This window comes from Nannospalax galili, unplaced genomic scaffold (assembly GCF_000622305.1).
Source record: "Nannospalax galili isolate Female #2095 unplaced genomic scaffold, S.galili_v1.0 scaffold415, whole genome shotgun sequence".
Classification (NCBI taxonomy): domain Eukaryota; kingdom Metazoa; phylum Chordata; class Mammalia; order Rodentia; family Spalacidae; genus Nannospalax; species Nannospalax galili.
This window is the reverse complement of record NW_008337494.1, coordinates 2,873,871-2,896,847: the sequence shown is the minus strand read 5'-3', so window position 1 is coordinate 2,896,847 and position 22,977 is coordinate 2,873,871. Positions and strand designations below refer to the sequence as shown.

Here is a 22,977-nt window from a genome sequence, read left to right as displayed (position 1 = left end):
TTATTTTGATATATCACAGTGAAAGATTTATCGTCCTCTTTTTTTTTTTTTTTTTTTTTCAAAAAAAAAAAAAAAAAAAAAAAAAAAAAAAAGTCTTATCTGGGACACAGTAAACCTGTGTTGCTATTTATGAAGCATGTTACCTAGAACATGTCTAGCCTATGGCTCTAGGTGCTTTGCTTATGTTATTGTTAAACTTACTAATCTTGCAATCAAGTTTGTGTTAGCTCTATTGAATACATATAGAAACTAATACTCAGAAAAGAGAAAGGACTTAAGTTCACCAGAGTTCTGTGCAGACTACCTCCCTGCAATCAGCATTCTGGTTCTTTCTGTATATTACATTTGCCACTTTATTAAGCAGCTTCCTTTGGACTGGCTTGCTGGTATGATTCAAGCTCATTTTTGCTATGTATGGGTTTATTTTGATTGCTTTATAAATTAAAGAATGACAAATAACATGAGTGGTAAGTCAAAGTGTGTGATGAAAGAATAATGTTAAAACATACATATCATCAGTATAAAAACAAAACATAATGATTCCAGTAGTATTTGGAAATGAGTTCAGGACTAATGTTTGCTCATTTTTATTTTCCCGTTTAGTTTTTAGTCATCTGTCCTCCTCTTCCCCCACCTCTCCTCCTCTTCCTCCTTGTAATATCTTAATTTCAATTTTGAGATAAAGAGCAACATTAATTACCTTAATGTTTTACAAACTGCTGATGAAAAGTAAAGAATTAAAATATTATTGCAATATTATTGTTTTCCTTTCTTGATGCGCTGTATGGCTATGCTTCATCCTCTTCTTGTTACTTGTTATTTTCCACGCTTTGATTAGACATCGTTTGCATACCTAGTCACAGTCTGCATACCTAGTAAGTATGCCATGTGTACATTAGATTTGAGACATAGTGAATGAATCTGTCAGCTAGTTTATCTTAAATTATTTCTTTATATCTAATTAGAATTTCATTGTTATAGAGAAATGCCTTAGAAGTACTGTTTTACAAGATACAGACAGGAATTATAATCGCTTTTCTTAGGTGTTTAAGAGCCCCATAAGTTTTCTCATTGGATTACATTGTAACACAGTAGAATGTTTTGGTTAAAAGAATGTTACTATGTATTTCAAAAATGAGTTAAAAATTTTGCGGAACTAAACTGCAATAAAACATTGCAGATACAGTAAATGCAGCTTTATTTTTATTTTTGTTGTTGATAGGATCATGGGAATTTGTAGTAGTATGCCATCAGTCTTATGCTAGATATTGCTAAAGTGCTATCTGACAGGGACTTCTGCTTACTACCACACAACGTAGTGTATTGTAAGAAAGTATAATATCGGTTCTGGTGCCTCCTCCCTCCCCCATGTGTGTGTGTGTGTGTGTGTGTGTGTGTGTGTGTGTGTGTGTGTTTCTTGGGATGGAACTCAGGGTTTTATGCATGCAAGGGAAGGGAAGCACTCTACCACTGTCTATATATGCCCTAGTCTATCTATGACTTATTTATATGCTCAACCAAAAATAAAATCAATTGTTAAAAAAAAGTTCAGCAGCCAGGCATGAGCCTCATACCTTTAATCCCAGCATTCAGAAGGCAAAGCCAGGCAAATCTGTGAGATCAAGGCCAGCCTGGTCTACATAGTGATTTCTAGGCCAGTTAGTGTTACAGGGAGACTGTCACAAGAAGAAAAATAAATTTTTGTATCCTAAAACTCAGCTAAACATTTTATCTAATGTAAAATTGATTTATTTAGGTTGACTCCCTGTCAAATGTTGTAAAAGAACTTTTCAAATAAAAAAGCAGATTTCCAACAAATCAACACTCTATTTTACAAATAACGTGATGTTTTATTAAACTGTAAAAATCATATTTTCTGTTTTCTTGCAATGCTGGAGTTTGAACCCAAAGCCCTGTGCCTGCTAGTTAAGTAGTCTACTGCTGAGCTACATCTAAGTCTAAAAATTTTATTCCTTAAGGGCCGGGCGTGGTGGTGCATGCCTTTAATCCCAGCCCCTGGGAGGCAAAGGCAGGTGGATCTCTATAAGTTCAAGGCCAGCCTAGTCTACAAAGTGAGTTCCAGGACAGCTGGGGCTACAGGGAGACCCTGTCTCAAAAAGACCAAAAAAAAAAAATTTTTTTTTATTCTTGTCTCTTCAAAGTCTTCATCTATTTTTGAAGCTCCTTTTTCTGTGGATAAATATACCACATAGTTGTTTCATTATTATGTTTTTATATTCTCTTTAATGATGTATATTCCAGTACTAATTTAGTATTGATTTTTGTTGTTGTTGTTGTTGTTGTTGTTGTTTTGTTGTTGTTGTTGTTTTTTTAAATTTTGAGGCAAGCTCTTGTTATGTTGCCCAGACTGGTCTTGAACTCCCAGTCTTCCTGTCTTGACTTTCCAAGTGCTGGGATTCAAACTTAGTGATGAAAAGCAACAAAGATTTATTTATTATCTTACACTTTGGGTGTAAAAAGCCAGAGTTTTAATGATGCTTTTTAAAAAGGTGCTGGCAAGGCAGTGTCTTCCTGGAGCCTGTAGGAGGGAGTCCCCTTTGTCTTTTCCAGTGTCTAGGAAGCCCCTGCATCTCTTGGCACCTTCCACCTTCACAGCCCTGGTCTAGGATCTCAGCTGTCCTCCTCTTTCTGATCATGGCCTCTCTGCTTCTGTCCTCACACTGCTTTCTAACTGGCCTTTCTCCACCTTCCTATAAGGACCCATGTAATTCCATTAGTTCTACCTGGATAAACTCTCATCTCAAGGTCCTCAATCCACCTGCAAAGTACTTTTTACCTTATGAGGGCACATATTTGCAGGCTTTGAGAATTAAAGTGGGTCATCTTTGGGTGTTATTATTCTGCCTGATAGAGAACGTGTCCAGGGGAGCAGTCATATGCATTCCTGAGTAACTCATTAGTCAAAGACCCTGCCCCTTGGAATAGCTGCTCTGTCCTGTTCTCTTGGAACCTTTGTCATTTGTTTTCCTTAGTGAATTCCCTGTTTTATCAGCTCACCTCCCTTGCAGGTACCTTGAGCAATAATGCCCGTACATATTTGACTCTCGACATACTGCGTAAGAAACAAATTTAGTTATCAGCTCAGGTCACAATAAGTTGTAAATGATATCAAAAAAGATCTCCTGGCTCTCTGAGTGCCCACCTGTGGTGGAGTGGGCTTTGTGCTGCTCTTTGGGACCTTCCACAGAGTTCCTGGCCAGTGAGGGGACAAAGCACAGCCAGCTTCAGTGTACCAAGCAGGTCTCTGAGCCTTGCTGGTGGGTCCCAGAACTAAGATAGGATTTGAAGACACCCACTGGCCTCTTACACTTGAAGGCAGAGTGGCTCTGAAGCTCACACAGGGACAGTATTTCTTCTGCATTAGCCCGAGGAATGAAGGCATAAAGTGGACTCTCCCTTTAGACATGGTTGGGCTGGCAGGAATGCCTGGGTGATTGTTCTGCCCTGTTGCTTCATTCCGTGCCAGATGCAGAGCAGGCTCTCTCCTGTGGATGTTGCTGCTTCAGAGGATAACCTCTATATGAGGCAGGGCAAGTCTTTAAAAAAAAAATATTTTATTTATTATTTTTATTTTATGTGTATGAGTATATTGGCCTGCATGTTATGTGAGTGCACCCGTGTCATGCAGTGCTGCGGAGGTCAGAAGAGGGCTTCGGATTCCCCTGGAACTGGAGTTAAGGACTGTTCGTAGCTGCCATATGGGTGCTGGGAATTGAATCCGGGTCCTCTGCAAGAGCAGTCAGTGCTCTTAACTGCTGAGCCATCTCTCCAGCCCTGAGGCTGGGCAAATCTTCAGAACGTTGGTCTTTCCTGTATTCTGTGTCAGCAGCTGTCAAAATAAATAAATAGACTTAAAACCCAGCACATTTTTTATAAATATTTTTATTGAATCTAGTTTTTTTTTGAGATAGGGTCTCATTATATAGCCCTAATTGGCCTGGAACTTACTCTGTAGACCAGGTTGGCTAGAACTCTAGTCTCAGCTGACCTGGAACTCATTCTAGACTAGGCTGACCTTGATCTCACAGAGATTTGTCTGCCTCTGCCTCCTGAGTTCTGGGATTAAAGGTGTGTATTTTGATCATATTCAGATTCCCTCCCCCATCACTGCTCCCACCCTGGTATCTCCCTTACCCCCCTTACTTCATGTCTTCTATTTTAAGTTTTCTTTTTTAAAAGGCCTATTGAGTCTCGTTTGTGTTCCCCAAATGCTCTTGGGTGTGGGTCCATCCCTTGGAGTGTGGTCAGCCTACCAGGAGTCACACCAGTAAGGAAAACTGACTCTCCTTTCCCAGCAGCTATCAATTACTAATGGATCCTCTGCTAGGGCTGGGGCTTCTTGCCAAGCTTCCCCATCCATGCTGAGATTTTGTCTGACTTGGGATTGCACAGGTATGTGTGTTGTCACAAGACCTGTGGGTTCATAGGAAGCCATTTATGTGCTAGATAGACAGCCTTAGCTGGGTGTGTTGGCCATGAGCCAGAGGATCACTTGAGCATGAGTTCAAGATTGATTTGGACAACAAACTGAGAACTCACTCCCTCTCAAAAGACATTTACTTAACCTTCCTTTATTTTGTTTATAGGTACCTGGTTTTATTAAAAACAAAAAGATCCCAATAAAACTGGGTGTGTTGGCCTACACCTTTAATGCCAGCACTCAGGAAACAGAGGTAGGTGGATCTCTGTGAGTTCGAGGCCAGCCTGGTCTACAAAGAGAGTTCCAGGTCAGCGGGGGCTAAAGGGAGACCCTTTTTCAAAAAAACCTAAAAAAAAAAAAAAAAAAGGATTCTTTCCGGGCGTGGTGGGTCACGCCTTTAATAACACCAGTGGAGAAGACTGAAAATAGAAAATACACAAATAAATGTGTAATGTTAAGTCATGGCAATATTTTGAAGCCAAGAACAGAGTCTCTCAAGAGAAACACAGCAGGGGCCTACTTTAGGCTTAAACTAAATGAGGTGATTTTACCGAAAGAAAAGCATAAACGTGAAGAACAGTAGTTTACTCAAGTAGAGAAAGGAAGAGAACATGTGTTACCAGAGCTCTGAATAGAGAAAGACAATGAGCTCAAAGAACTTACGGAAATCAGAATGGCTGAAGTGTGCAGTGAATGGCTTGGAATAAGGATGGAGAATTAAGCAGTGGCCCCATCACACAGGCAGCATTGGAGAAATCTTATTTTACTCTAAATGCAGTGGGAAACCACTAAATGATTTCAATGAGGAATGGGGACTTGATCTCGTTCACAGTCTTAAAAGAGCTCTCTGAAGACAAAGAAATATAGAAGTAAAGCAGTGGTGAGCTTAACAAAGAAAAAAAAAACACAAGGCAGGTGGCTAGAGGCGTAGGAAAAAGAGCTGAGTTAAGTTAAGCAACTGAGCTAAGAGCCAGTGGTGTTGCAGCATCCGCTGAGAGCAGTGAGGAGGAAGGAGACAAACAGTGGGGCATGAACAGGTGGAGCGGGGGCACAGAGGAGATTGCTGGTCTCTGGCCATTCTTAATTCCAGACACTGAAAAACATTCAGGTCGAAAATTCAGGCAAACAGCTGAATTTTTAGTAGAACTAAGAAGAAAGCAGAGAAAGAGAAATTGTCAGCAAATACATGGATGGTAAAGCCCCTCGAAACAGTAAGATCATGTGAGGAAATGGATAAGGAAATAGTAAGGCCCAGGACAAGAACTGTGGAAGCCACAGGAGAGCGCTGAGCAGAGACACAGGAATCATTGAAAGGACGCCTTCGTCTCAACTAACTCGCCTGTCACTCTTTTCATTTACTTCTTTCTAGTAGCCCTTCCTGACTGCTGTGCACTAATTCTGATTATCTCCTTAGATCCTGAATTCTCCTAGCATCTCTCCTAAACCTTTGCCTATAAGCTGCCTCGTGCTGTTTTATGTCATTCCTGGATATTTCTTGGCTAAGCATAATTTCTTGATTGCTAATTAGAATAGCAACCAGACAAGGGCTCAAGCCTGAAGTTCAGGGAACAGATTTGGTAGGGAAAAAAAAAAAATGCTGAAATCTCTAAGAAAAAAACTGGTTATCTCCTTTCTTTGACTGTTTCTCTTACAGAGGAAATGTGACAGCACAGTTCGTGAAAGGGCCACAGAGAAGGCAGTAGACTGACAGAGGACTTTTTTTTTCCTTCAAGTTATGATATGGGTATATTAAAGCTTTTGCTTTCATTTATATCTATATTTTGTTAGTAAAAGAGGCTTTCTGAATTATGTTTGTGTCTGAGTTTTATCAACCTTATCTTTATAATTTGATAAAGTATAGTAAAAGAACTGTAATTATGCCTCACCAGAGAATTAATAGTAACTTATTTGTTAAGTGCCCCATACCGGGTACTTTATATGTATCATCTCATTTTATTTTTACAACAGCCATCTAAGGGTGATGATGATGCCCTACTTTTCAGATGAGCACACTGAAACTCTGAAAAGTTAGCCACATCATGGTCATATAGCCAGTATATGCCAAAGCAGGAATTAAAGCCAGATGTATTCAATACTTTCTACTACCTACCATAGGCTGTTTTTATGGTAAGTATATGTATTAGTTACTTTTCTGTTGCTGTAATAAAATACCATGACCAAAAGCAACTTAAGAAAAAAAGTTGATTTTGGCTTACAATTCCAGGGCTTAAAGTCCATCACCTTGGGGTGGCAGGGCAGCAAATGTCAGGAGTAGAGAGATCACAGTTTTATCCACATGCAGAAAGCAGAGTGAATTGGAAGTGGGGCGAGGATATATACTCCCAGAGCCACTCCATATTTCCACTAGCAAGGCTTCAGCTCCTGAAAGTCCCATCACCTCCCTAAACAGCACCACCAACTGGGTGTTCAAATACTTGAGCCTATAGGGGGATATTTCTCATTTAAACCACCTTAGTATATTATTATGTACTTAAAATATATGAAATATATTTGATGTGGATATGGTGTTTCTGTTTTCTCTGTTAAGCAGTTAAGAAATATTTAATTCAAAAATTAAAGCTGAGAATTTTAAATTTCTGTATAAATCAGGAAGGGTCTGTTCTTCAACATTTATTCCAGAAAAAGACATAAAAAATGATGGGACATTTTTGACCCATTGTGGATATACAAACTAGTATAAAAATGTCCATGTCCTTACTACTATTTCAGCTTTGGTATTTGTACCCTTGCAACTCGTGTGGCAATGTAAGTGCTGATTGGATATGTGGGCTGCTGGCAACTTTTTTTTTCTGAAGCAACTTACCTTATTTGCCATTTTCCTTTTCTTAGTTGAGTCCAGATTTATATCAGGATTGAGTCATGACACTTTGAGTACCTCCCATCATATTTTATAATGTGGGAGAGGAGTGATGGTGTGTGGAGGTTCAGAGCCTGTAGCCCTGGAATGATCAGTTTCATACACTGCCTTTCTCTCTCGTGATCTGAGGCCAATTGTAGAGAAGGGCCTTATGGGAGATAATTGTGAATGCCTCATTTCTGCTTCTTGAGATGAGTGGGCTAACTCAGTCCTGTTAGGTTGCAGGTCGAGGGGCATGCTCATGTTCTAATGCTCTCCCTAGAGTTTCAAAGTCCAGTGTAATATTCTTAACTTATGATTATGGCATGCTTGTGAAAGATTCCCTTCAGGTTAGGGTGCATTTTGGACTTGGTTACTTGAGAGTTTTGTTTTGTTCTTACCCAATCTAATGGGGAAAAGCCTTTTAAAAATATTTTTTATTTATTTATTTTCTGTGTATGAGTGTTTTGCCTGCAAGTATGTAAGTGCGCTCGTGCTGTACAGTACCCGTGGAGGTCAGAAGAGGGTATTGGATCCCCTGGGCCTGGAGTTATGGATGGTTGTTAGCTGCCATGTGGGTGCTAGGAATCAAACCTTGGGTCCTCTACAAGAGCAGCCAGTGCTCTTAACTGATGAACCATCTCTCTGTCCATGGGAAAACCTTCTTTATGCTGGTAAAGAATCGAAGTCAGGGGGCTGGAGAGATGGCTCAGCAGTTAAGAACACTGGTTGTTCTTGCAGAAGACCCGGGTTCGAATCCCAGCACCCACATGGCAGCTAACAACCATCTGTAAGTCCAGTTCCAGGGGATCTGACAGCATCTTTTATCCTCCACAGGCATTGTACAACATGGGTGCACTTACCTACATGGAGGCAATTCACACATACACATTAAAAAAAAAAAGAAAAAAAAAAAGAATCGAAGTCAGATCCTCCAATACTACAGAAAAGGAAAAAATAAATAAATAAATATAAAGGCCTGTGCATTGCTAATTCAGGTATCTCTGATAACAAAATGTTACTGGTTCAGTGTAATTGGAGTGTAAGAAAAAAATTAAGGCTGAGACTTACAGGGTAAGCTAGAAATGACAGGGATCTGTAGTAAAATGAGTAAAAGGGAATTGTGGTTGTAATGCAGATCCAGGACAGGGCTAACCAGAAGCTACTCTTGGGCTTAAATGCCTGAGACACGAAAGTGGTTTACAAGAGGAACAGTGAATGATGAGATTATATAAAAACTGGCTCTCTCTGTGGTATGTAGTAAGTATTCATTAAGTAATGATTAACTCATTCATTCCCAACAGTTTATAAAAGTTTTCCAAACAAAATACATGGATATACATAATGGCTTTTCATAGATGAGGATATCTTACAACTTACCTGAGTACTATCTCATTACAAAGTAGTTTATTTATTGTAGTGCTAGGGATCAAACCTAGGGCCTTGCACATGCTAGGTAGGAGTTCTACAACTAAGCTCTATCCCTAGTTTTAAAAATTTATTTTTAAAGGTAATGCAGATGGTTATATTTTTGTCATTTTATAGTATTTGTATTATATTTTATAATTTTTGCTATATTATTCAAGAAAAACTTGAAAATATAGTAAGAGTTTTGCTAAAGTTCAAGTGATTGAATGTTGTACATAAATTCTTCACTTCTTTCATAAAACTAATTTCGTTGAATTCTCCATAAAAAGTGCAAGTACTAAACATTCTTGTGATAGCTGCTTTGTGAATGTGTCACTGTTCTTGGTTGCACACGCCTTATAATTTCAGCTTTCTTTTGTTTGTGGTTGGCAGTTCCGACTGTTAGAGCTCTTGTCTGATTATGTGGAACTTCATTTTAATGGGAGTAGCTTCTTTGCTGCATTTTTAAGAAATGGTCTTGGAAGCTTCTCACTGTGGATCTTTGTTGGGGACAAAGGATTATTTATGCTAAAGGAAAATGTATTCCCCACTGAACAGCTCGTGGGATGCTTAAGAAGCTCATTAGTAACGCTCACTTGTACTTTGGCCTTTTGCTGTGGTTGAGGGAAGGAAAAATGAGATCAAAAAGGGCATTCTATTGTCTTTTGCCTCCCCGCAAAGAAAGTGTGATAGAATGTTAGGCTCTTCGGTTAGGGTTAGCTCAGGTTCAGCCTTGGTACCAGAAGAAATGCTCCTGAAAGAAAGTGGTATGTATGGTTAGCACTGTTCATGAGATGTGTCTGACAGAGCTTAGAGGAGGAAATAACTTTTTCTTGGGAACTGATAACATTTTAGCCTTAAAATTGGTTTTATATATTTTTTGAGACGTTTTTAGTGGTAGTTTCTAATAAAAAATAGAGTGTCTTACTATGTTGGTATAAGCAAGTAACAGTTCTATGCTTTTATATAATCTGATAATCTGTATTGTTTTTTTTTTAAGCTTTCACTTATTTTCTCCCTGAAAGCACATTAAAGAACTGCATTGGCCTAGTTTAACTTACTGAAATTTTTCTTTCCTTTGTAGATTTCAAGAATAGTTCTTTGCAGTTAATACTGTTGGTCCTTTTGGTTTTTGTTTATGACAAGTTATTATATGAAGTATGGAGTATTTTTGTTTCACAGTTGAAATTGTTATGTTACTATCTTGCTATCTAGCAGAAAAACTTGTGGCTAAGCATGTGAGTTTATAAAGTCCATGTGACTCATCCTGTAAAGACAGTTACTGTGAAGATGAGATGAAAGAAGCTTGCGCTTCAGTGTCGCAGATTTTATATTTATATTACTTTCATATTACTTTATAGGACAAGGTAGAGTTCTGGGAGACTTGTCGTATGATCTGAGTTTATGTTAATTCTGTCTCACTGTCCAGGTGCTTTAGCAGTTACTCTGATATTAGTGCCAGGGACAATGTAGCAAAGACTACTTTTCTCTTTCAAGTGAGAAGTGCCTTATGAAGGCAGACGCCACTATTGTGTTCTTTTATAGTCAGCTAACTACCAGAAAATGTTTAGGTTTTCAATCAAAAAGAAGAGTAAAGCACATTCCTGAAACTTGTACCTGGGGCGTGGGGGAGTATGGATGCTGACGTCATCCACATGTTAATATCTTGCTCTGTTTTCAGAATAACAGTTTCATTTCCGCATAGATGACCATGCAACCAGCGATTCAAGTAAGTGTTCCTGGAAAAATAAATTGTGAATTGATATAATTAACTTACTGAAATAGTAAAATGATTCCAAAATGTTTTCATGGCATTAGTTTTTTATGTACTCTATTTTAATAGCAAATACTGCATTTTGATGTTCTAGTTTTCAAGAAGATTTTAATTCTAAATTTTAATCGTGTTGGATATTTGAAATTTACTCAGTAGGATTTCCTTCAAGCTGGCTTATGGGACTTCTTGATAAGTCTGTTATTCTTTGAGTGCCTCTTTGCTTTCTGTTAAAAGATTATAAGGTTCACCCCCTCCCCCCCGCCCATCTTTGTGCGTTTCTTCTCTGGCCTGAGAACTCTGCCTCTGGCTGAGGAATGCCTTCCTACGGGTAGTCAGTGGCTGACTGTCGCTGTCATCTTCTCACTGGTAGAGACTCATACAACTCGCTTGGTGCTGACGCTGTCTAATGACATGGTTCTGCTTTGCCTCTGTGGATGCCTTCTGTGTCCTATTCAGAACAAGACACCTTGCATAGGGCTACCCTCATACATCATCCAAGCTCCTACTATTTATATTCCAAATCACCTTCCTTGAACAACCCCCTCCTTACCTCTCTTGGGCTCTATTACCCCTTCTTGAGTTGTTAAAGAGAAGGATAAGAGATATTTGAAACTTTTTAAAAAAGTGACTTCATGTTTTTTTTCAACATTTACACATTTGAGCCCTTTCTATAGATAATCTTAAAGCAAATCTGCTTATATTTCAAGTTTTTCTAAGTGTTGGTTTGATAGTATGTTTATATCATTTTTCAGTCTTAAAATATGAGCAAATGGGGCTGGAGAGATGGCTCAGCTGTCAAGAGCACTGGCTGCTCTTGCAGAGGACCTGGATTCCATTCCCAGTACCCACATGACAACAACCATCCTAACTTTAGTTCCAGGGGATCCAGTGTCCTCTTCTGGTCTGCACAAGCATTGCATGACATTGGTACACTTACAGGCATGCAGGCAAAACATTCATATGCATACAAAAATAGCCAGATGTGATGGCACATGCCTTTAATCTCAACACAAGGGAGGCAGAGACAGGAAGATCTCTGTGAGATTGAGGCCAGCCTGGTCTACATAGTGAGTTCCAGGCCAGCTGGGGCTACAGGGAGACCCTGTCTCAAAAAGTCCCAAACAAAACAACAACAAAGGCTAAAAATAAATCAAAAATAAAAAATTTAAAATAATCAAGAACTATATTAGGCTTTGCAGGCCAATAGGCAAAATTGAGACTATTACATGAATACCCGTATAACAAGTGTTTTAAAATATGAAGCTCAGTTTTAGCTGTGGGTCATAAAAAAATGACAAAGAAGATTTGCTTATACAGTGTTTTCTCTTGCTTTAATCAAAATATTTAGAAATTGTTTTTTTAAGGTAACATTTTAAGAGCGAGATGGCTCAGTGGCTGAGAGAACATACCGCTCTTGTGGAGGACCCAAGTCAGTTTCCAGCACCCATGTCAGGTGGCTCAACTGTTTGTAACTTTGGCTTCAGGGGGATCTGACACCTTCTTTTGGCCTCCATGGGCACCCATACGCACATGCACAATCCTGCACACATATGCATAGAATTAAAAAGTAAGTATTTTTTTAAAGGTGTTAACATTGCAATTATGATTTGGAAGCTTACAGATGCCATGTATAGATTCATTTGTTTATCCATCCAACAAATACTTGTTTAATCGCTGCTGTCTGTTGGGACCAGTGCTAAATGCTGCTAACATGTATCCTGTAAAGCAGGTGTCATTTGTAGCTAAGATGCTGGAGTTCTGGTTTAGTTATTGTTAAATTTCCTAAGCTAGCACGTAGAGGAAAATATTACTTGTTCAATTTTTATCCTCTTAATGCTATAGTAGAATCCATTCATTCATTAAGAGTTCACGACATTGACCATAGTATTGAACATTGAAAGCATTCCAACTACCTTGACTAATAGTTTGCTTCTAATTTATTTCTTTTCTACGAGATGCTGCAATTTTGCTCACTGCCTATGGCTTATGCTTACTCGTTTGAGCATGGGTGTGGATTATGGTGACTTTTAGCAAAGGTTGCTTTCTTTCCTCTGATTGGAATTTTGTCTAGGTATGGTTTGGAGAAGATCTACCTCTAAGTCCACGGAGTCCTCTGACTCCCAGACATGGACCAGGACTGGCTAATGTTTGTCAGTTTGATGAGTGGATCGCTGTGAGGCATGAAGCCAGTCTTTTGCCCATGCAAGAAGATCTCTCTATTTGGTTGTCTGGTTTACTAGGTAAGAAACTTGCAAATATACCCATTTTACAAAATTCTCTTATTTGATAGATATTTGTTGAGAGCCTTATTTTTTGTCAAGTGGTGATTGTTCCAGATGCCAGGGATACTCTAGTGAGTGAATACTCAGTGTCCTTCTTCCCATATTCTCCCTAGTTGAGAAACTCACACTGAACCTTGGGTCTTGAATTATAAAAAGTTTCAGATTTAACTGAAGTGGTCAGTAATTTTGAATAATGAAGACTTATTGTTAATATGAAAATCTTTAAAAAGTTGTATAGGTCTCATTTTGTCTTTTCTTTTTTTACTAATTTCTCCAAATCTTGTATAAAGCAGAAGACTATAAGTGGAAGAAATACTGTAGTCATATAAAAATGATTAACGTTACTGACACTTTGAGAGGTAGAAGCAAATGTGACCAAAAAGAAAATGTCAGGTTGGAGAATGTCTGTGTTGTAGTTCTGACTCTCTTTGAGAATGTTATGAATGCTTTGAACTTCCTCTCCAAAAAAACAAAATCACTTTTTGTTTTGTGTGTGTGTGTGTGTGTGTGTGTGTGTGCTCTGTGTGTGGGGCAGGGGGGGAGTATGTGAGTAGGTACTTGTGTGTGCGTGTTCACATATATGTGTGTGTGCATAAGTGGGTTTATGTGCATGGGTACTAGTGTGGGTGTGGGTACATGTGTTTGCATGTGTGTGTATTTATGTATGTGCATGTGGAGGTCAGAGGACAGCCTTGGTGTCAGGTACTTGCCACTTTCTGGGTGAGACAGAGTCTCTCACTGGCCTGTAACTTGCTATCTGGCCACAAGCTCCAGGGATCTGGTCTACCACAGACACACGAACACATGTCATTTTTACATAGGTTCTGGGGAATCTAAGCTCAGTTTTGAGCTTTAAGGACTAAGCTATTTCCTAAGCCCCTCAAATCACTTAAATATAGAATTTCATGTAGCATCCCAAGATATTTATGGAAAGGAACAGCCTGAAGATTGTCTATGGTGTTTCAAAGATAAATACACACTGAGCATTCAGTCAAGTTTTGTCTGGTATTGGTTTGATGATTTAGAAAAAATTTTTGTTTGTTATGTAATAATGATGCTTTTAAAGAAGGCATTTTAGAGGTCAAAAGTTGGTATCCCCTGGCTATTTATTCTGGTACTGTATTTAATCATTAAATTGTAACAGAATCCATCTTATTTATAAAGAATCTTTCTCTTGTACAAATGATATTAATATGCAGTGAATTTATCTAAAAGGAAATGAAGCCCAATTTAAATTTATCCGTTCTGTACTTTATACATCACAGATATTTTTCTTTTGTCTTTCATTTAACTTGACATTATTTGTTTTAATACACCTTTTAAGGGTGCAAGCTTAGGATTCTGATCTGGTATTTGTCTAGTTTTCTGTGGTTATCTGATTGTATTTAATTTCATTTTAGCCAATGTCTTTTAATTGGCTGCTTCTAGAAGGGCCTCAGCTTTAAGATGTGTTTTTAGGTATTGAAGTTAAGGCAGAGAAGTTATTGGAAGAACTTGATAATGGAGTGCTGTTATGCCAGCTGATCCACGTCCTTCAGAACATGGTGAAAGCATGTAGCTCTGAAGCCCCAGAGGTGAGTAACTGTCTGATGGCAGCGATGCTGAGTCTTGTACACGTTAATTTGTTCCTGCATGCTTCTTCTCTCCACAAAGTCTTATGCTTCCATCCTGTGACTGTCTCTGAGACCTTGAAAATGGTCCTTAACTTTTTTGAGCATTTGGAAAAATATTTGTAAAATAGAGATAGTAGCATTTACCTTGAGACTGAGGAGATAGGCCAGTTGGTAAAGTGCTTGTCATGGAAATGCAAGGACCTGAGTTCAGATCCCCAGCACCCATGTAAAAGGTGGGCAGATAGCATGCACGTGTAATCCCAGTGCTGGGAGATAGAGACCAGTAGAATCCTCAAGTCTCACTGGCCTAGTCTAGCAAAACAGTGAGCTTCAGGTTGAGTGAGAGACCCTGTCTTCAAAAATAAGGTGGAAAACAAATGAGGAAGACACCTGACATTGACCTCTGATTTCTATGAGCATACACACATACATACACGCACATGCACACACACATGCTCGAAGACATTTGCTTAGAGGGTTTATTTGTGAGTGCTCACTGACGTAAACTGAGATCATCTGTAGATGGGATATAGCATATGACTTGACCTACTGTAACTGATAAACAGTAGCTAGCTTTTAAGAACAATATTCCTTCCTCACAGGACTGCTGTGAGGTTGAGAAAGAGCTCGTGATAGCTCCTGGCACACAGGTAGCAGCTATTGTTGTTGTTATTATTGTCTCTTTATAGTCTTCGTCTGCTGCCTTGGTAGTAAATTTATAAATATTGATGGAATGAATAGCAACTTTTAAAGATTATTTTCCTCCATTGACTCTCAAGCTATGATTTGAAGTAGATCAGGTTTCTTTTCTTTTAATCATATGCTTTCAAGAGTTTGGGGCCTGGACACTCACATATTCTTAGTGGAAATATAAGTAGTGTCATAATTCGTGGAGGACATCAAGTGAAATATCTCTATATAGAGATGTATATACACACACACACATATGTGTGCTATTGAAAGTAAAGTACATCCTTTGATATTTAAAAAGTTCTACTTCTAGGAATTTATTATAAGAAAATCATACATTCTCAGAAATGATAGTATAAAAATTTAGAAATAATTTCCTTATCAATAGAGAAGTTGTTAAAAATTAATTATGGTACATAAACACATAGGAATGTATTTATTAGGAATGACTATTTAAATCTGTTATTTTTAGTCTTAAAATATGCTTATAGCCCATCAAGCATACATGAGTCTGCATGCACACACATACACATACAAATCAAGTCGTAAAATAGTGTGCCTATGTGATATTTTGTAGGTACATCTATATATATAGCTTTGCTTAGAGGTATTTTATTAAAATGTGAGAGGATTTCAGTTGATATTAATCATCTTTATATTTTGCCTTCGTTTTTGGTAATGATAATATATTCTGTATTTAATTAGCATGTAAGCAATTTTAGTTCTGGAAAAATAATGGCAACAGCAAGGCTGTACCTGGATTTGGTAATAGTGGTTGTCTTTAGGGAGAGGAACTAAAGGGCGGTGGTGGAGAAAATCCTGCTGTACCCACTGCATTAAAAATATAATTATGGGACAGGTGTGGTGGCACATGCCTTTAATCTCATCTCTCAGGGAGGCAGAGACAGGTGGATCTCTGTGAGTTCAAGGCCTGGTCTACATAGTGAGTTCCAGGCCAGCTGGGGCTGCAGGGAGACCCTGTCTCAAAAAGACCAAAAAAAAAAGGAAAAAAAATATAATCATAGTGGTTTTCCAAATAAAAACAAAGCAACTCCCCTCCTCCCTGCTCTAGTCTCAGCAGGAATATCAAAATACTCTTGGGCTGGATAGCAATACTACTACTAATACTAATAATAATATTCGTAATATTTGTGTGAGACTTAGGTCATCAGTTTTCAAAGAACCTGAATTAAGAATGGGCAACTGCTTCCTTATTTCACAGTCTCCTTAAGAAACTCGGAATTTGCCTTATGAATCTGCATGAGAAGGAAGCAAAACTGAGTATGCTTGTTAACCTGGAGCATAGTTTTGTGTTTGAGTTGAACTGTGTGTGGAGACATACCATAGTGATGTGTTTTGTAATTATCAAGCTATCATTTTAAATTTTAATTAAGGTTCTTGTGTTATTTTAAAAAGAAAATTAGAGAACCTTTGTCCTATTGCTGATTTTGACTATTTTCCTAGGAACCTTTTCCTAGAAAATACTTAAAGTAGAAAGTCAGTTTTGAAAATTATTGTTTCTCCCCAACATGTGTACTCTTCAGTTATATTTAATACATTTAACATTTATTTGTTGTATTAAAATGAATACTTACTGAAAATATCCCTGATTCATGTCCTTACATCCTTTCTAGGATTTTCCAATGAGAAAAGTGCCTTGTAAGAAAGACGCTGCGTCGGGTTCTTTCTTTGCCAGAGACAACACTGCAAATTTCCTCCACTGGTGTCGGCACATTGGGGTTGATGAAACTTACCTTTTTGAATCTGAAGGTTTAGGTAAGTCTTGTTGCTGTGTAGCTTTTAATGTTTGTTAGGCTATTTTTGTATTCCTCACTTCTAAATTTTCTTTCTAAAAAGTTACTTAAAATATTATATCACAGTTTCTTAGAAAAATTTATACCTAAAGAAATTTTTTTTGAGATAGTACCTCACTACCTATCCCTGGCTGGCCTGGAACTTGCTATGCAGATCCAGATGGCCCTAAACTCAGAGATCTGCCTGCCTCTGCCACCCTAGTGCTGAGATTAAAGGAGTGTGCCACCACACTCGGCAATTTATACTTTAATTATATGTGAAACAAGTAGAGAATCAGATATTAATAAAATATATTAAGCTTTTCATTTATAGTAAGGTTTAATATATCTAGAATGCTCTAAAAATATTTTGCTTGCTAAATGAATTGGCTGCCAGAAGGTTCTGGACTAATGCTCTGTTAATATTTTCATCAAGATTTGTTCTACCAGATCTACTTTCCTAGAAATGTCCATTTAACCAGAGCATAATAGAAATAACAGGCCAAATATGTTTATAGTGTTTAGATTTACGTAGTAAATAACAGCTGCAATCTTGATTATCTAAAAGGAATAATGCTTTTGATGATTCATCTTAAAAAATCATGCTCTCATGAAAAACTGTTGATGTATTTTCTCATTTCCTTGAAGTCAACAGAAACATCTGTATGGTGACTAATGTGGCAGCTGGTTGTCTGTTTTATACACATGCAGAACACACACACACTTCAAAGCATTTATAGGTATCTGTATATGTACATATGTATGTGCAAAATACATGTACACAGAATGTATAATGCTTCATGAGATGGGACCTACATACCGAGGGCACAGAGTTACAATCACTAACTTCTGGTGATGTCTGAAAACAAAGGGGCATTTTATGTATTTTCTGTTGCTGTGATAAGAACATTGACTAAAATCAACTTGAGGAGGAAAAGGTTTATTTAGCTTACAGCACAGTCCATCATCAGTCCAAGGCAGGGACTCAGGACAGGAGTCTGGAGCAACCATGGAGGTACACTGCTTAGTGGCTTACTCCCCTGGTCTGTGCTTAGCCTGTTTTCTTAACACAGGGCCACCTGCCTAGGGATGGCATAGCCCAGAGTGGGCTGGGCCCTCCCACATCACTCAACAATCAAGAAAATGCCCCACAGACATGGCCGTAGGTGAATCCAATGGAGACAGTTTCTCAATTGAGGGTCCCTCTAACCAGATGTGTCAAATTGACAACTAAAACTATCCAGCACAAATTGGATTCATTATAGTTTTTAAATGTTTTTTTTTTTTTAAATATTTATTTTATGTGTTTGAGTGTAACCCATGCCGTACAATGCCCATGGACGTCAGAAGAGGACATTGCATCTCCTGGAACAAGAGTTAAGGATGGTTGTTAACTGCAATGTGGGTGCTGGGAATCGAATCCAGTCCTCTGCAAGATCAACCAGTGCTCTTAACCAGAGTCATCACTCTAGCCCCTCATCAATTTTTAAACCCTTGTGGCCTGCACTCAGGATAAGCTCCTACCTGTTGGGTATGCCTCTACCTACCTCTGGCCAGTGTAGTCTAAAGTGCAGTGGTTTACTCTTTTTGCCCTGCGGGCTGCACTGTGCTCTAAGTCCAGATGTACTGATTGTTACTGACTGTGTAGTTGATTTAATGCATGTCCAGCTCCTAGAGATGAAAGGGAAGAGGAAGTGCTTGGAATGCTCTCTTTGTGACTTACTACTTTTGAAGGGATCTAAGATTATCATGTATTTTTCATTAGTGGTAAAAGGCATCCAACTGTGAAGGTCAGTGGACTAAGTAAGACAGTGTCAATATCAGTAACTCATTTCTAGCCATTGAGCTGATAAGCTAGTGTTTTGTCTCAGAGAAGTGCCTCTTAAAATTTCTTATATTTTCTAGGAATTCAAAGCAATGGTAAGAAGGAAATATATGATTTTAAGATAATTACAACATTTAGAAAAACAGATTTAAAATATTTCAGGATAAATGTCTTTATTGGCGTGAATTTTAAACTCAAATAGAGGCCTTTTATATTGCTTTAAAAGACAATACTTTATAGCCAGGCATGTTAATATACACCTGTAATCTTAGCCTGGCCTGTTTCAAAGAAAACAGATTATTTGGCCCTGTGTATATATAATAGATGTTATTCATGCATCAAAAAAGGAGTGCCCTTTCTGTTGAGGGAATCAGTGTATGCGCTTGTCAGAACACGCTGCACGTCATCAGATTAGGATTCCCAAGTCTCTAGAATTTCTAACTCAGAGGACCAAAATAGGAAGGTAGAGGATTCACAAGTTTTGTGCTGATGATCAGGACCAGGCAGTTCTTCCTCCTCCTCCTCCTCCTCCTTCCCCTCCCCCTCCTCCCCTCCCCCCTCCCCCTCCTCCTGCTTCTCCCCCTCCCCCTCCTCCTCCTTCCCTTCCTTTTCCTCCTTTTCTCCTCTTCCCCCTCTACTCATTTTTTTAAAAGTTTTGTTATTTGTTTTTTTATGGATTTACAAAGGTTTTGTGACCTTATTAGATATGATTTGCAAATATTTTCATCCATTCTTCACTTTCTTGATAGTATCCTTTGATGTCTAGTTTTAAATTGTGAAGTCTGCCTGCTTTCTTTGATGTATACTTCTCTTGTCATATCTAAAAATCATGGCCTAACCAAGGTAATACAGATTTGTACCTGACCTGTTTCCTTTTAAGAGTTTTGTCTCTGAACGTTTATGTCATTGGTCTGTTTTTAGTTAATCTTTGTGTATAGTGTGAGATGGGGCTCAGACTTGTTCACGGTCTGTGGATACCCATTTGTCCCAATACTATTTGTTGAAAAGACTGTTCTTCTCCATTCAGTTCCCTTGTTGAAAATAATAGAACATGAAAGTATGGACTTCCAGGTGACAAGCTGATTCAGTGGGTTAATGTGCCTGCCACCAAGCCTGACAGCCTGAGTTCAATCCCCAGGACCCATATGGTGGAAAGAGAGAACCAAGTCCCCAGAATTATCCTCTGAGCACTTCAAGTGAGCTGTGACATGTGCACACCCACCCATCCCAACACACATATACACGTGCATAGATAGATAAATATAATTTTTGAAAGTATGGATTTGTTTCCTGATTTAATACTGCTCCTTAAAACATAATCTTATTTTTCCTCAGTTTTACATAAAGATCCCAGGCAGGTGTACCTCTGTCTTCTTGAAATTGGTCGAATTGTATCAAGGTATGTATTTCACAATATTTCAGAATTTCAGTGTCATAAATACCTTTAACCTACTTAATTGTAGTTTAGAACACTATTTTCTATAACAAAAGAAAATGATTCTTGATTAAAATGAAGTGAGTTGATTTTCCTGTCTTATCTTTTCGTGTCTTTATTTACTTGTATTTGTATGAGCACATGCTGACACCGGTTTTCTTCTTATACCTTGCCTTCATTTAATATGAAAATGGTTGCTTATATGTAAAAGTCTATAATTTAAAGCACTTCAAGGCAAAGCAAGTCTTCTGAGCACAGGGAAGATGTTGAGCAGGCTGAGGCTTCGTGTCCCCCACGCCTGCCTGCCTCATCGGTCAGTTTTAAAGCTGCCCTTCAGGGTTCCAGGAAGAGTACTGGGAACATTCTGTAACTCAGGTATACACTATGATCTGGATTTTGAGCAATCTTTGCCAAGGGCGTGGTGGAGCATGCCTTTAATTGCAGCACTTGGGAGGCAGAGGCAGGCGGATCTCTGAGTTCAAGGCCAGCCTGGTCTACATAGTGAGTTCCAGGACAAGCTGGGGCTACAGGGAGACCCTGTCTCAAAAAGACCAAAAAGGAAGAAAAAAAAAAAAAGCATTTCCAGATGTTCCAGTAAAACAGTTGGTACAAAAGAATCATACAGACTTTGCTCCCAAAATAGAATTTTTTCTGTCTTGATTCTCAGGGGTATGGTTGGGTCACCATTGAATGATAAGATTTCCTGGCTTGCTTTCAGATATGGGGTTGAGCCACCAGTATTAGTGAAACTAGAGAAAGAAATTGAGTTAGAAGAGACCTTGCTTAATACCTCTGGGCCTGAAGAGTCCATCAGCATCCCAAAATCCTGCTGTCAGCATGAAGAGCTACATGAAGCTGTAAGTAATTTCTGTTTTTGTTTTTGGCTATGATACCTGAAGTCTCTTAGTTTTATGTATTTCTAAATTACTGTAGGAAATGCTGTGCTTAAAGAACGGTTTTCTTATTTACATATATGCAGGTAACTAATCTCTACTCTCTATTGAGTTTAGTGTGTATATATATGGTTTTTTTTTTTTTTTTGGTCTTTTTGAGACAGGGTCTCCCTGTAGCCCCAGCTGTCGTGGAACTCACTATGTAGACCAGGCTGGCCTTGAACTCACAGAGATCCGCCTGCCTCTGCCTCCCGAGTGCTGGGATTAAAGGCGTGTGCCACCACGCCCGGCCCTAGTGTGTATATTTTAAAGGTAATTTGTCATTGCATGTGTATGTGTATTGAAAGAATGGTAGGCGAGTAGACGGAAACCCATCATGCCCAAGCATGAGAATCTGAGTTCAGATCCCAGCACCTGTGTAGAGAGCCAGGCATGGTTGTTGTGTGTCTGAACTGATATGTCAATGGCCTGATAAATTAGGGTTCATTATTGTAACAGAAAGATCACCGTGTGGTGACTGGGACAACTATGAAGCAATGAGAAAATGTTTATTTTGTGGAAAATACCTATGTGTGTCCAAATATACAGAAACAAGGAGAACGAAGGTAGCTGGAAGTAATGCGGTATCATTGCATGTTTTCTTCTTTAGTGTAGATTCCAATTATGCACAAAGTAAACCAGAAAACATTTCCTTTCTAAGTTCATTACCTTGTTTTGATTGTGTGTTAGTGACGATTGCTAGCTAGCAATGTCATGCTGCCCTGCTTAATGCAAGTAGTTCTTTGAGTATTTTTCTCAAGAAAAATAAGGGACTCATCTGAATTCTTAAGATAAAGCTAAAAATTAATATATATATATTCTGGGGGGGGGCATTCTTTTTGAGACAGGGTCTCACTGTAGCCCCAGCTGTCCTGGAACTCACTATGTAGACCAGGCTGGCCTTGAACTCACGGAGATCCGCTTGCCTCTGCCTCCCAAGTGCTGAGATTAAAGGCATGCACTACCACACCCGGCAAAATGAATATATTTTTTAAAAATATGTGTATGCATGAATTCATTCATTGTCTCCTTATAAATGCACAATCTCGGATACCCTGGTATAGTATTTAACGTACAGGCTAATTACTATCTGATTCACTTTTAGGATCCTGTTAAATATGCAAATGAAATTCTATTTCCTAAATACAGTTTTTTAAAGAAAGTAATGGCTAAAAGAAATATCTCCCTTCAGGTACTTTGGTTAATTAATGAATAAACATGGTTTTTATAGTTGTCAACTCTACCTAATTTCAGCCTGTTCTTAACTGTTTTATGTGTGTGGTGTATGTGAATGGGCGTGTGCATGTACAAATATGCTATGAACAAGATGAGCTTTATTGTGACTTATGAAGATCAGTTAAGATAATGTTTTTAGCAGACCCTGGTGAATCACAATTGTTCATTTATTTTTTGTAGATAATTAAGGCAATCATAAATTTCTCTTCGTGCTCAGCTAAATTGGGTTGTCTGAAGAGACCATTTAAAACATCAAGCCTAAGTTAAATTATTTTTATTTTGTTGTTTTGTTGTTTTGTTTTTTTGAGACAGGGTCTCTCTGTAGCCCCAGCTGTCCTGGAACTCACTAGGTAGACCAGTCTGGGCTCTCTGGAGCTCACAGAGATCCACCTGCCTCTGCCTCCCAAGTGCTGGGATTAAAGGAGTGTGCTACCACGCCCAGTCAAGCCCAAGTTAAATTAAGTGAATCTGTTTCAAAAAAATCTCTATGACAAGTATTTGAGAAAAATATTTATGGCTTTATTTTTTTTATTTTTTATTTTTTTTTTATTTCAAGTCAGTGATTTATTTTCATTCTGCTACCTGTTGGCTGTTGGATGCCTATTTATTTTTCTGTTGACCTAAAGAGTTTTTAATCATTGGGATGATTTAAGTTTTTTGAGTCTGGGTTTAGGGAGTTTGTCCTTTTTTTT

The 22,977-nt window shown here is 38.4% G+C and overlaps 1 protein-coding gene across 5 annotated transcripts in view; it reads left to right on the top strand.

Moving 5' to 3' along the window:
- The window catches only part of Gas2l3 (growth arrest specific 2 like 3), a 33,178-nt gene that overhangs the window by 1,577 nt on the left and 8,624 nt on the right, over positions 1-22,977 (top strand). For 2 of the 5 annotated variants that reach the window (XM_008832629.2, XM_029563338.1), the window contains exons 2-7: positions 10,387-10,434; positions 12,551-12,719; positions 14,220-14,335; positions 16,699-16,840; positions 20,018-20,081; positions 20,836-20,974. In XM_008832629.2, coding sequence (XP_008830851.1) covers positions 10,411-10,434; positions 12,551-12,719; positions 14,220-14,335; positions 16,699-16,840; positions 20,018-20,081; positions 20,836-20,974 — 654 coding nt within the window. In that variant the 5' untranslated portion in view covers positions 10,387-10,410. Of the gene's footprint in view, positions 1-4,662; positions 4,695-6,095; positions 6,186-6,409; positions 6,569-9,449; positions 9,473-10,386; positions 10,435-12,550; positions 12,720-14,219; positions 14,336-16,698; positions 16,841-20,017; positions 20,082-20,835; positions 20,975-22,977 lie in introns of those variants that run through there. The other 3 variants (XM_029563336.1, XM_029563337.1, XM_029563339.1) reach the window with 3 other exon arrangements.